Source organism: Buceros rhinoceros, unplaced genomic scaffold (genome assembly GCF_000710305.1).
Source record: "Buceros rhinoceros silvestris isolate BGI_N320 unplaced genomic scaffold, ASM71030v1 scaffold14647, whole genome shotgun sequence".
Lineage (NCBI taxonomy): Eukaryota > Metazoa > Chordata > Aves > Bucerotiformes > Bucerotidae > Buceros > Buceros rhinoceros.
In genome coordinates, this window is record NW_010421669.1 from 1 (window position 1) to 13292 (window position 13292).

General features: G+C 39.7%; 1 protein-coding gene across 1 annotated transcript in view; it reads right to left on the minus strand.

Annotated features, from left to right (window-relative positions):
- Nucleotides 1–8882: 8882 nt before the first annotated feature.
- Nucleotides 8883–13292, minus strand: part of FBXO4 (F-box protein 4) — a gene marked incomplete at its 5' end in the record, with an annotated part of 5786 nt that continues 1376 nt past the window's right edge. Inside the window, 5 exons of the mRNA XM_010139771.1 lie at nt 8883–8972; nt 9803–9978; nt 10934–11112; nt 11571–11646; nt 12630–12850. Coding sequence (XP_010138073.1) covers nt 8883–8972; nt 9803–9978; nt 10934–11112; nt 11571–11646; nt 12630–12850 — 742 coding nt within the window. The remainder of the gene's footprint in view (nt 8973–9802; nt 9979–10933; nt 11113–11570; nt 11647–12629; nt 12851–13292) is intronic.

The window sequence follows — 13292 nt, forward strand, 5'->3', positions numbered from 1 at the left end:
CGGTTCCTCCATGTTGAACCCAGGACAGAGAAGGAAAAGAAGACTGGAAAGTCTGGAAGACCCAGGAACTGCAATTTTGAAAAGTACAGGTCATGGTAGAAAGTGAGAGCTCAAACTAAAATGCTGCAGTTAGAACTGGAAAACATCGAGGATACCTGAGGAAAGAGAGAGAGGGATTGGAGAGCAGCAGGTCAAGCCCTGCTGCATTTGACCCACCTTGGTATTGAAAAGTCAGCCAGACTATATGTGGAGACACAGGAGAATCAGCATGGAGAATCAGAGTTCTCCGTGGGATTAGGAAGCCGGGATTAGGTCTGGTGGGAGAAAGGAGAAGGTCAGAGGAACTGTGAGGCCTGGTGCAAAGGTTCAATGCAAGAACGTTGAATGCTGGAACAGTACATGTGCTGAAGATCTGGAGAAAAAAAGTAGACTGTTTGAGTTATGCCAGGAACCAACAGAGCCACAGGACAGGCCTAAATAAGGGAACCTTATTTATGCAGCAACCCCAAAGTAAGCAAAGGGTGGTTTTGGGGGGAACTGCAAGCACAGGAGTAGATAAATTGCAGTCCTCAGTTTCTGACTATGAAATTAGCCACGTCATCTGTACAATGAAATAAACCTAGAGCTTCAAATTCAGTCCAATTAGCATATACTTCAACTGAGTAAGAAACAAATTTAATTAATTATACCTACACATATACTGTCTTTATAATTTCTAAAGGAAAAGCATGACATTTTGCAAAGACTCACATGCTAAATTTCAGGCATGTGAGTACTATTGACTTTGAAGATCCTTGCCACATACATGGTCCTTGAAGTGCCTGAATCTGTAGTCAGATCACAGAGCACGTTAAAGGAGTAATAGCACAGACCCTATTACTTTTATGGCAGAAGTGCACTCTGATGTCCCAGGCTTTTAAATAAACAGCTGTACAGGAAGCTGTTATTATTCTGCAAACAATAGGGTAATTTACAGAGAGAACAGCACTGTGACCTCTGTGTGCAATTCACAGCAAGGAGCAAGACATGAAACTGCCAGTGTTCAGACAAATGCTGGGAGAGACTACAGCACTTTTTTATCCATTATTTCAAACTGTCTCAAAGAGATTAAAAAAAAAAATTAAATATCATTAGTGAAATATCATTAATGTTGCAATGTGCTGAAGTAATACATGAATTCCAAAATTGTTTCTGGGGATACATTTCTCTCTGTATAAGGACTTCAGGTCCATAACTTTAGGTACTTTCAACAACACCCTTCTAAAATACCCTAAAATAATATACTAAATATATAATATGCTAAAATAACTGTATGATGAAAACTTATCTTTAAAAACCTTGGTGATAAATACAGAGGGGCTATTATCAATTCCTTGATCTAGAGCAGCCAGTTAGAGCATCCCAACCCTCTCTTAATCGGAGCCAACAGGAATGTGATTTGAGCGGATTCAGGCTACGTCTATGCTCTATTTGGGAACTGGTTCCAGCTCACTATCAATAGGACTGGGAATAACTGTTAGGTTTTGGATGGAGTCCAGCACTGGCACCTCATAAGAGATAACTCCACATTACTCGTTGTTACGGCTTGCTGTCACCTGGATGGGCTGTGTGAGCTGTGCCTTCTGGACTTGGGTCCAGAAGTGTACAACTCACCTTGCACTCTCTTGGCAATAAGCAACGATACGGGGCTGTCAAAGCACAGACAGCGCTGCGATGAATGCCGTTGCGATCTGCTGCAGCTGAAGCACAGTACAAGCATGGCCCTCAGCGTACCAAGGCCAGGATGTGTGCTTCACAGAGCACCGCAGTGTGTCAAACAATGATCCAGGAAGAAATGTAAAGATTAATTCAAAGGTTTAACTCCCTGCATTTCTACTTTGGAAATACAATATTTGTTTATCTTACAGGACATTATCATTCAAGTTTTTTGTCATTGTCATGTAAGTTATCATTTAAGTTATCTGTGAAAGTTACTCTGCAACTGTTTTACAACACTTTTTATATTGACGTTCTGGAGTGTGTTCAGAGAAGGGCAACAAAGCTGGTGAGGGGTCTGGAGAGCAAGTCCTATGAGGAGCAGCTGAGGGAACTGGGGCTGTTTAGCCTGGAGAGAAAGAGGCTGAGGGGAGACCTTATTGCTCTTTACAACTACCTGAAACAAGGTTGTAGCGAGGTGGTGGTTGGTCACTTCTCCCATGAGACAAGGGACAGGATGAGAGGAAATGGCCCCAAGTTGCACCAGGGTAGATCTAGGTTAGATATCAGGAAAAACTTCTTTACAGAGAGAGTTGTGAAGCATTGGAACAGGCTGCCCAGAGAGGTGGTGGAGTACCCATCCCTGGAGGTGTTTAAAAGCCGTGTGGATGTGGTGCTGAGGGACATGGTTTAGGGACCCTGGCAGTGCAGGGTGATTGGTTGGACTTGATGATCTTAAAGGTCTCTTCCAACCAGATGATTCTCTGATTCTGAGATTCTATTTTGGAATAAGAGTGGCCCTGCTTGCAGTTGTTCAAGAACAGCATTTTATTCTGAATTCACTCTCTAATTGGAGAGAACTTTTAAATGTGGGCAGTCTGGTTAGATGTTTAACAGAGGTGTCAGAAAGAAATTATCATTCTAGGAAGTAGTGCCCTAGCGGTCATACCATCTTCTACCTGAGCTCAGATAAATATGCAGGAGACAAATATGAGAAGAGTGTTCCCAGCATGCGGCTGCACAATCTGTGAGCGCAGAATCTCACGAGTTCCAGAGGTTCCAGATGAAGCACAGTTCTGCATTTTCCCCCACTCTTGACTTCAGAATCACCTGCTCAACAAGTCACAGGCCAGCCCCATGGAATGAATTTGGTGCACAGAGTAACAAATCAGGAAGGAGACTGCTTAGAGACCAGAGATACACAGAATATACCCGCAGGGGAAGGAAAGGCAGGAGGTGACTCTGAGTGTTGTGCTCAGCGTCTGAGACTTGAGGGTGTGACTCAAGTGGCAGTAGGGACACCCACAGACAAAGAGCACTGTGGAAATACAGGGTTTTGGTTGCTAGTCAGAATTTTCTGTTATTGGTGATTTTGGGTGCCTACCATGAATCTTGCGGGTTTCTGCAGCAGCAATTTCCAATGTCTTCTTTGAAGGTGGGCCTCTCAAACTATTTCACTCTCAGGGACACTCAGGCATACAAAGACGTTCCTAAAAGTCTTTTCACCAACACTTCCTTTAATTTATTTAATTTTCAGTTTATTTCTAGTTTATTAGCTTCTTAGGCCTGGAACAAGTGATCAGAGAACTGCTAGCGGAAAAAAGTCTTGTTGTGTCTCTGTACACCAGCTGACTTCTCAACTCACTTCCTGGGGTGAAAAGCAAAGTAAAAACCATAAACACTTGGTAGAGGTTTTTTGGTTTTACTGAGTCCAAAAGCAATTCAAGACTATCAGCTGAAAAGAAGGCTATTGATATTGGTTGAGTGGCAATTCTTTTCAATGGAAGACTGAAGGATGCTTGAATTCAAGTGCACAGTTCAACCACATTGATTATACTAAGAGTTGCCTCTCATTTTATACGAATATAGCAGTAGTCAGATAATCAGGTTTTTTCTCTCAGTAATTCATGTTTTTACAAAATTTGGGTCTCTAACACAAAACCCCATAAGATTCTTTAAACGTTTTTCTTAGTAAAACTTGTAATTTGCATTTATTGTCTTGCAAATAGCTTTTATTTTTAGAAGCATCATAATGTGTGGCCATTTAAGTGCATCCTTATGCTCTGTTGTGCAAGGTTTGGACACATGATGAATGGTTATATTCTAAAAAGAAGATTCCCACGTAACTCATTTATTTAAATCCTCATGATTCAGATTCATGACAGAATTATAATAATTTATCCTACAGAATCTAATGTACGGCACTTATGTAGGGCAAGTTTAAACTATCGCTTTCATGTGAATTAAAGGTATGGACATTTCTTTAAATTTCCACAAAACTGGAGATGAAGCCAGCTGAATTTCAAAGGTAGTGGGCTTTGAATGCTATCAGTCTTACAGCATGAAGTTCTAAGCAACTGCTGTTTCTAGATTCATTTGTTTAGAAAATTTGTATAAAAATCTTTCATAAAAGACAAGCTGGATTTGATTCAAAGTACAGAAAAAGACTTGGGTTTGTTCTTGAGAATAGCCCTTATACATTCACATTTGTGAAACATGTCTCCCTTGACACCAGGCTGTGGAATTGCCTTCATAATTCGAGTTTGTGGAGAAGATATGAAAGATGCCACAACCAAAATTGTAATACTTTATCAACAGAACAGTACTGATTAAGAAATGCAGCCCTCAATCCCTCAGTCCCTCTCTACCTACCTCAGTTTCTTGTCTGTCATTCCTGAGAACAAACAGAAGAGTTTATTTTACTGTTGTCACTTTGCAGAGAGTAGTATTAAATAATTTAATTAATACCTTGGGTGTTTCTGGGTTGTCATCAGGATTGTTTCACAATGCCACACATTTCAGACCTTGGTGAAACAGACTTCTGGGTCAATACCAGCCTTTCATCCTCACAGCTCTCACCTCCCAGCAGTTTCCCAAACTATGGAGGAATTTATTTTGAGGCTCTAAGCCTCGTATTGTTCTTTTTTTTTTTTTTTCTTTTTTTGATTTAGCAGATGGCTTGATTTGATTTCAGCTTTCAGGAAAAGACTGAATACTTTTTTTCTCTCCCGTCTGGTGACTGATTCTGCAAGCTGTCACATGTAGGGCCAGTGTTCCCAGAGAAACTATGCTCCTTGTGCAGAGACAGATGGAAATATTGCAAGTGTGCATTCAGTGGGTCAGCAGGTGGTCTAGGAACCTCCAAACGTTGAGCAAAGGCAATTCAAAGTCCATGAGGGGGTGCGCATCAGTGCAGGTCAGGGACTAACTGGTTTTAGACCAGCTCTGCAAAAGGGATCGTGAGCTCCTGTTGGACCAGTGAACCTGGATTCAGCAATGTGCCCATGCTGTGATAAAGGCTAACCACATACTGGGCTACACTGAAGACAAGTGCTCATTCCCTTTTGCCCAGGACTTGTCTGGATCTAGAGCAGGGTATCCAGTTTCAAGCCTGGAGTATGTGAGATGTAAAGCAGACAGAATCTAGCAAGGATAGCTAAGAGGCTGGAGCATGTGCCCAGGAACCTTGGCCAGTAATGCCCAAACTGGTACCTGTGAGCAGGTGCACAGCGTACACAGACAGGACTTTCTGCCAGATACTGGCCAGCTGTGACCTCCCTGCTTGGAAGGGTAGACATAGCAAAGGCAGTTCTGAAGGAGGAGTGAGCTAGCATGGGAGACAGTCTAATCTCACTGGTTCTTAAATGTACCTCACTATCCAGATCCACCATGTTTTGCCATTGCTCTGTCTCACCTGTGGAACATCTCTGCTCTATGCCTTCCTATATTCTTGATTTGTAGTTTCATCCTGAGCAAACTGAGAGCAGCCCGTGTGCAGATCTTCTCTGGCCCCAGATTTAAGCACAAGCTCTAGCTGTAATAACACCTTCTGTAACCACCCAAAGAATATTACTGCTTTACTCTTGTACGTAAGGAAAGTAATTTTGTTCAGTACTCTTGTACGTAAGGATAATAACTAGTGCTAATATGGCACGAAAGACAAAACTAAATCACAGACTGAAAAGCTAAATCAGACTGAAGCATCAATTGCCTTGCAACGATGCCGGCAGTTATTTCCATATATCCTTCTGATATCAACTCCAGCTAATCTCTTTAGTCGCAATACTCAGCCTGCCACACAAATCAATACTGATACCCTCCAGATTAAAAGAAGAGACAACATGTCACCTGTTACAAGCCTGTGAAAAACATGTTGATTTCCGCTTTTCTACAACTGCATCTACTTGCTGTCATATCTGAGAAGGAAGTAAACTGATTACCTGAAGCAATTTTGACAAAGGGTGCAGGGATGCTGCGTGGGCGGCGTCAGTGGCTAGTGCGGATCAGCAGTGCCACCCAGTGGGACACACAAGGAGCCGCAACTCCCCTCCGAAGCTGGAGGGAAGCGAAGGGCCCCCATCGCCTCCTCTGGCCACCCGAGGCAGCCGCATTCGCAGAAACTGCGAAACACCGAGCAAGTTACGGGGGCGCTGTCAGCGCGCTGCCTCCGTTGTCCTGCGGGCTCGGCGGGTACCCTCCCGCACTGCTTTCGAGACGGCAGCGGGCGCTTTTGTTATTCCGCGTGTCAAAGACTCGAAAATTAGCATCTCCACAGACACCTTCTCTTTTGGGAAAGCTGCTCAGTGGAAGCCTCAGAAACTGAGGTTACTTATAAATCACACGTATTGTCATTTAAACCTTTTCTTTTGCGACCACTGTTTGGATAAACCTCCTGCCTCAGTGGGCAGGAAAGCGTTTTTCTTTGCAGAACTGTTAGGATATTTCATCCCAAGGACAGCAAGATTTCTGGGCCTCAGATCCTGATGGTTTTATTTATCACAAACCCATCACAGTTGCATTTACTGTGATAAATGCAAAACCAAATAGATTAAATGAATGGTGTTTTTCATACTAAGCACATTTGAATTCTAATTCTAATTCTCATTTAATTCCAATTTAATTTTTATTTCATTCTAATATTCTGTATCCAACTAATTTTGAATTTTTAACAATTTAAGTCCCAAGATTAATTGACTTACTGTGCTTCTAAACTCAACAGACTCGGGAATTTAAATAGTAGTAAATGTTTCAGGTGAAATAGGAAGGTAGTGCTAAATGAAATCTGCAGTCCATCTCTGCAGTTATTTGGCATATGAATTCTCAACAGGCACACAGTCTCTTCCACAGCATACCTCTGGGCATCTAAGCTGTTCCTTTGCACAGGGCACGTGCTCACCTTTCTTGCCTATACTGTACTGAATCACGCAAGCTACCCCACCATCAGCTCTGCAATTGTGATGATGCTGGAGCTCTGTGACTGCACAGACTTCTAATGACCACTGTTTGTTTACTGGGCTGCATCGGTGAAACTCTAAGTTCTTTAAATTATCCTGTCTTTAAGTTAATACAGCTGATGATCTTTAGATTAAGAAAAAAATTATATTTCCTACATTACCTTGACCTTTTGAAAAGTCGGTGAATTAATATCTGTTAACTAAACAGATAACATACAATAACATTGTTCATTAATGACTAATGATGACTAAGGTTATGGTATGACAGAATTACTGCAGACATTGCATGCAGCAGGGGTGGCTTAACACACAGAAAGACTTTAAATATCATTCTTGAAAAAATAATTTATTCCTCATGAGGAAAGCAGAACAAGCTTCTTACATAAAAAATCCCCCATATTTGTCGTAGCTAACATAGCAACAGGTTGTTTTATTCAACCCGCTACAGATAAACCATTATGAAATTACTATAACTAGCAGGAAAGTCACATACATGTAGACACAAGGCATGGAATTTTCCCCCAAATTCTCATATTATTGTCTTCTCTCTTTTAAAGCACAAAGCACATACCTTATTTTTTAAAAGGACAAAACACAGAAATATCATAGTATAGCTTTTCATGGATTGTGCCTTGAAATCACCATATGTCCTGATTAGAAGGCATACAAAAACATCTAGAAAACTGTTAATTGTTCAAAAAGATTAAAAAAAACACACACCCCCCCCAAAAATAGAGTAAGTTCCTGTGTCTGTCCTAGTTAATTAAAAAATAAAAGAACCTCTCAAACGGAGTATTTCTGACATAGCTGTGTTGAGCATCATACACATCAAACAAGTAGAGGGCAGTTATAGCTGAATGTGTACCAAGAAAAAACTGTGAGATTATCACGTTTCGGGGATGGTGGTGGGGTGGCGGGCGGTGTGGACAGATGGACAGATAACACCAACCCAGAACAAAACAAATACATGCACAGGCAAGACATTGTTTCTGAACATTTGTCCAATAATTAAAAACATCAAAAAGGTGAAAGGCTAGGACTACCCCAAATGACATCAATATGGAAAACGTTGTTTCCCTTTTTACAAAAATATTTTCAGCTGTGCAGAAAATTTCAAGCCAAGTGCAATTCACATCTGCAAATGACCACAACTATTTGAGTAACTGATAGGTCCTACACATTTGGTAAATGTCCTGAAGTACTAACGATTCAACTTTTATTTGTAACATCAGAGATATGTCCAGTTCAAGCTAATAATTTCACTGGAACAGAAAGCAGATGATGCTGAAATATTTTGTGGTTGATCAACAAATAAGAGCAAAACCAAGAAACCACCAATTCACACATGGTAGTTTGTTTGTTTGCTTCTGAGAATTTTGGTTTGGGCTGACAATTCTGCCACAGGTGTTATTCCTTGTCTAGGCATTGTTTCTGGAAAAAAAACCCACTGAATTTGCTCTTTGGAAAGAGATACTGTCTTACTGTCAACCTGCTACTTACTGCACAAGGTATAGTGTGTTTTCTTTAGTTGGGCACTGTCACTGTCAAAGTTGCCACTGAATATACTTAATAAATGTGTGACGCATGTCATAGGACAGTGCTGATAAACTAACCTGGTGTTATGAATATTCATAAAAGAGATTAATCACCTCTACTGAGAAAAGATTGCATCCTAAAGGCCTCAGCCTGAAAGAAAGAAAAAACACGAAACGCCCAGACTGCCCCCCAAAATTATTTCTTCTTCAGCTGCTGGAATCCAAGCAACCCTACTTGTACTTCTAATTCAGGACTACAGTTGGAAGAATGTTAATTATTAAAGTCCAAGCAGTGAAATACATGCAGGTTTGCCTTTTAAATCTCCCTGCTGACAGTGTGATGTCAGGATGAGAGTCTCACTTCATCTGAACTGCAAAACACTGAAGTCTCTATACAGTAAAACTATACATGGTTCCATTACTGTGCATTTTTACAATTTGCTTCTTCCAGGAGCCACTCAATTCCATTCAGTAATCCAGCTAAAGTTGCAGCTACAGCGTCCTGCACCTGTAAAAATAAAAAAGTTAATATATTGGAGATAACAGGTAACAGGATCTAATAGCATTTTAGCATCATTCCATGTCTATCCTTAAAGTAAAAAATTATTAGAACAAATCTAAATTTTTATGACTGGTTTAGAGGTCCATTGGACAAAAAAGGTTTCTTAAGAGTTAGGTACAAAAATAAAACACTATTCTCTACAAAACGAATTATAATACCCATTAGGAAACTATAGCATTCTTAGTATCAAGGACAATTTTATCTCAATCATTCCACTAGCTATCTGGAATATTACACTTGCTTTACTCCTGAGAACCTACTTGAAAAATCTTCTTGTAACTCTTCAAGCAAAAATGCTGCAAGCTTTAGAATTCAATGCATGCTAACAGGTTCAGGACCTCACATGCTAGGTAAAAAACTGATTTGTCAAAAACTCAGTAACATCATGTCAAACAAGTGACAATTAACAGTCTCCTGAAAACGGCAGAAAAATCTACCCTCTAAGGCCTTGGGTCATTGCTCAGGAAATTAAGATTTAAATTAATTTAATCTTCCTTACCCCCTTCAAGACTAGCAATTTGTCCTACCTTACATTCTGGCTCCATCTGAATGATCTTAGGTTCCTCAGCAAGCCACTTAGCTCCCCTAAATTCAGATAGGCTAGTGCTACCTTAGAGGACCAGAGAAACTAAATTATTCTCTTAAGTTCAGAGCTCACACACTAGTGTTAAAAGTTGCACACACTTGCTTAGGTAGGTGCAATTCAGGAACTACCATAAGTCTAAATTAAATTTAAGACACAGAGAAATAGAAAATAAAGAATTGAAAACAAGTACCATCCACGGCTGACGTAGCAGATTTAGTTGCAATTGATGTGCCATGTAAACACTCGGAATTCTTTTCACACCAACATGAGAGACACAAGACAAAACTAGCAGAGGTCTGTTCGCAGGCCCAAGGGCTGGATCGAGCATTGCCAAAATACGAGCCAGTTCCTCTTGACGATCGTGCTCTAAGAAACAATTTTTAATGCATGAGTATTAAATATCTGCGAATACCAGGGAGAACTTTTTTCCCTTTTAAAACTTTTCAAATATTTAAGATTTCAGAGTTGAGGAAACAGAGGGCTAGAAAGGGACATGGCCAAATTATCTACTGCTTATCACAAGGCTGGATCATTGCCATTCATTGCACATGTGTGTTCATGTCACACTTAGATGTTATTTAAAAAACCCCACAGATTCTACAGGCAGCCTATTCCAGTCCTTAACACGAGACTGTTTTCCAGGTACCTCACGGAGATCAGAATTGCAACAAGTCATTAAGAAATACTCATGCACTGTACAGTCATCAGCCCTTCCCTTCTGACCATATTTTTCTCTTTGGTATACCTCTTCACAATTTCTTTACCCTCTTCTGAGCTGGCCCTTTCTCTCCATTTAAACTTGATGTATGTAAAGATGGTTACTATAATAGGTATTTGGATTATGCCCTTATAGAACTATCCTGATTTGGACTAATTGCATCTTCTACTGAAGTTCTCCTGGTGAAAGTTCTGCTTCCAGACTATTATGCCACCACCACCTCCACCAATACATTTCAGGCTTCTTCTACCTATCCCCTGGGTTTGTTAGGGATTTTTTGCTTGGTTTTTTCTTTTTTGGTGGGTTTTTTTGGGTGTTGTTTTTTTTTTTTTTCAATCCATATAATTTCCCACACATACTTAGATAGCAACCGTATCAGTTATCCTCCATGAACAGAAGGGACCATAACCCCTCACAAGGAGATGAGGGAAAGCATCCAGGATAGAGGACGTCTTTGACTCGATAAGCCTTGAGGAAACAGCATTAATGAAGCAGATTATCAAAGAATCAGATCATGGATTTTGATGTATTACATATTCCTTGTAATCTTTTTTGACAGTCCCATCATTCACAAAATACAAAAAAAAAAGAGAAACCCCTTACTTTTATGAGCTTCTGCATTAGCAACATAAATGAATCCATCAACTACTTCGCACACTTTTTTCACTTGAGCTATTACATTGTAATGCACTGCTTGCTGATTCCCTACCACGCTGTTCTCTTGGTAGAACATCTTATTTACTGCAACAGCTTGCTCTTCCCTTGCTCTCCTCCTTTCCACACTGAAAGATATTTGAATATTTCAGTAGTCAGGTTAATTAGAATGCAAAAAATGGATTTTGAAAGTCTAGGCAGCACAGGAAACAGGCAGGAAAAACAATGTCACTTCTCCCCGTCCCCCTTTCTTTTTCTAGTGTACACACACGGATAGCTAGCAATCTGTGAGATGCACATGAAAATACACCCCAGGATGAACTTATATAGTGCATCAAAAGGGAATCAAATAAGTTATGAAGAGAGGTAGAAGCTTATGTCACAAGACTGGGCAAAGTTTTATTACTTCCAGGTGAAAATATAGCGCTTGGAGAAGAAAGGAAAAAGTGAACATAAACATTGAAGCTTCAGTTTATAGGGGATATCCATGCATGTGAATGTGCGCATAACATGAGAAAAACGTGTGGAAAAGTATGAAATAACCAAGAAACTGTACTTTTTTTTTTTGGTGGAGAACGAATCTTACCTGGTGGTTGAATACAATGTCAGAATATTGAACTTTTGATTGTTATTAAACTGAAAACTGACTCCTGATCCAATTCCTACAGGGAAAAATACGAATATATGAGATTACAACTATTTGGTTACTGAATAGGTAGGCTGAAAACTCCCATGGTGCAATAAAATTGATAGATATATCCAAGCCTAGGTGTTGCTGTTAGGGGTAGCATATTTACAATGGAATTTTACACACGCTCTAATTGTCCAGACTATTAAAATCAATTCAATAATATTAAAAGAAAATGAGGCATTTCCATGTTTCTGATACTTAGACTTGAACCTAAAAACATAAGTCAGACAGGAGCTACACTTGTGTTTCTTAGCCGGAATTGGCATAGCAAAGGCTCTTGTCTGTTTACAACAAGCGGCACTGAAAAGGGCATTCAGAGAAAAAAAAGATAGCACTAAGAAATCCATTTTTCATGCTTTCTATAAATACAATTGAATTATTCCAGTTCTGCTGTGCTGAAATAAATATTAACTAAAAAGTAAGAAATCTTTGTCTCTGGTTTGGACTGAAGTGAAATTACAGATGTTCAAAACTATGTTTTTAAACATTGAAAATAATAACTCATCTGCTCCTCTAACGCTTCTAAATGAACTTTACACCATTTGACACCACAAGACTGAATCATACAAAGGATCAGTCTTTAATTCCTGTATAAAAACACAAGTGTGGTTTTTAGCCACTTACTGCAAACAGGGTCTAAAGAAAGCCCTGTCTGCATTTATCCATTACAACAGCAGGTGTGAGATGGAATTTACAATCCACACAGAAGTCTGAGGAGCAAAATGATCCCTCTGACATTGTGCAGATTTAATGATAAATTCACTGCAGCTACAGTTTTATCCCAAATATTCACTGCAATTATCGTCCTGAATAAATACAAAGAGAAAATATTTCAATTTACAATTATGCAATTGAGTTTCAGGGGAGAAAAAAGCATCCATCTTCCTCATTTCTTTCCCAGTGCTTTTTGTGTTTTACAAAATAAAAAAGCCAAAAATTAAAACCAGCCATTACCATGAATTTGTCTTTGAGGCAGGCCAACTACTAGCAGAATTTCTGGGCATGTCATCATGTTTTGCACTAAAGAGTCATCCAGCTCTTCCAAACCTGGCCCAAACATAGCAAAGCGAGGTTCTGCCTGAGTGACCAGTGATTGCAAAAAGGAAGTCACAGCCCCATACCGGGGACGGCTCGATTTCAAACTTCTTCTACTCTGAGGACAGCTTTTTTTGTATCTGTGTAAAATAGACGCAACTAGAAATTAAACACAAAATACAAAAGAGGTATTAATCAAACAACATTAATTTATCTAGGTCTCACACTTCTTATGCTTTGTTACCGGTTTAACTCAAGCACAGGTCACAAATGATAAAGGTACAAACTGATGGTTTCAAGCACCAGTGGGAAGTAGGTAATAGCATCAGTCCTTTCCAGGTCCAAACACTGACTTTTTTGACCTGAGTGAGTACACTTCTATCTATGGATCTTTAAGCTTGCTTTAAAAATAAAATAAAATTACAAATTCCCCCACCCTCATTGAAGACACAATATTGGCAAAATAGCATCAAAACTGCTGAGTCACAATATAAAAATATGAGACTTTTGAACACATTTCAAACCTTAATTAGACAGCTTTTGTGAAACAGGTAACTGCACTTGAAAAGGACCCATTTCCCT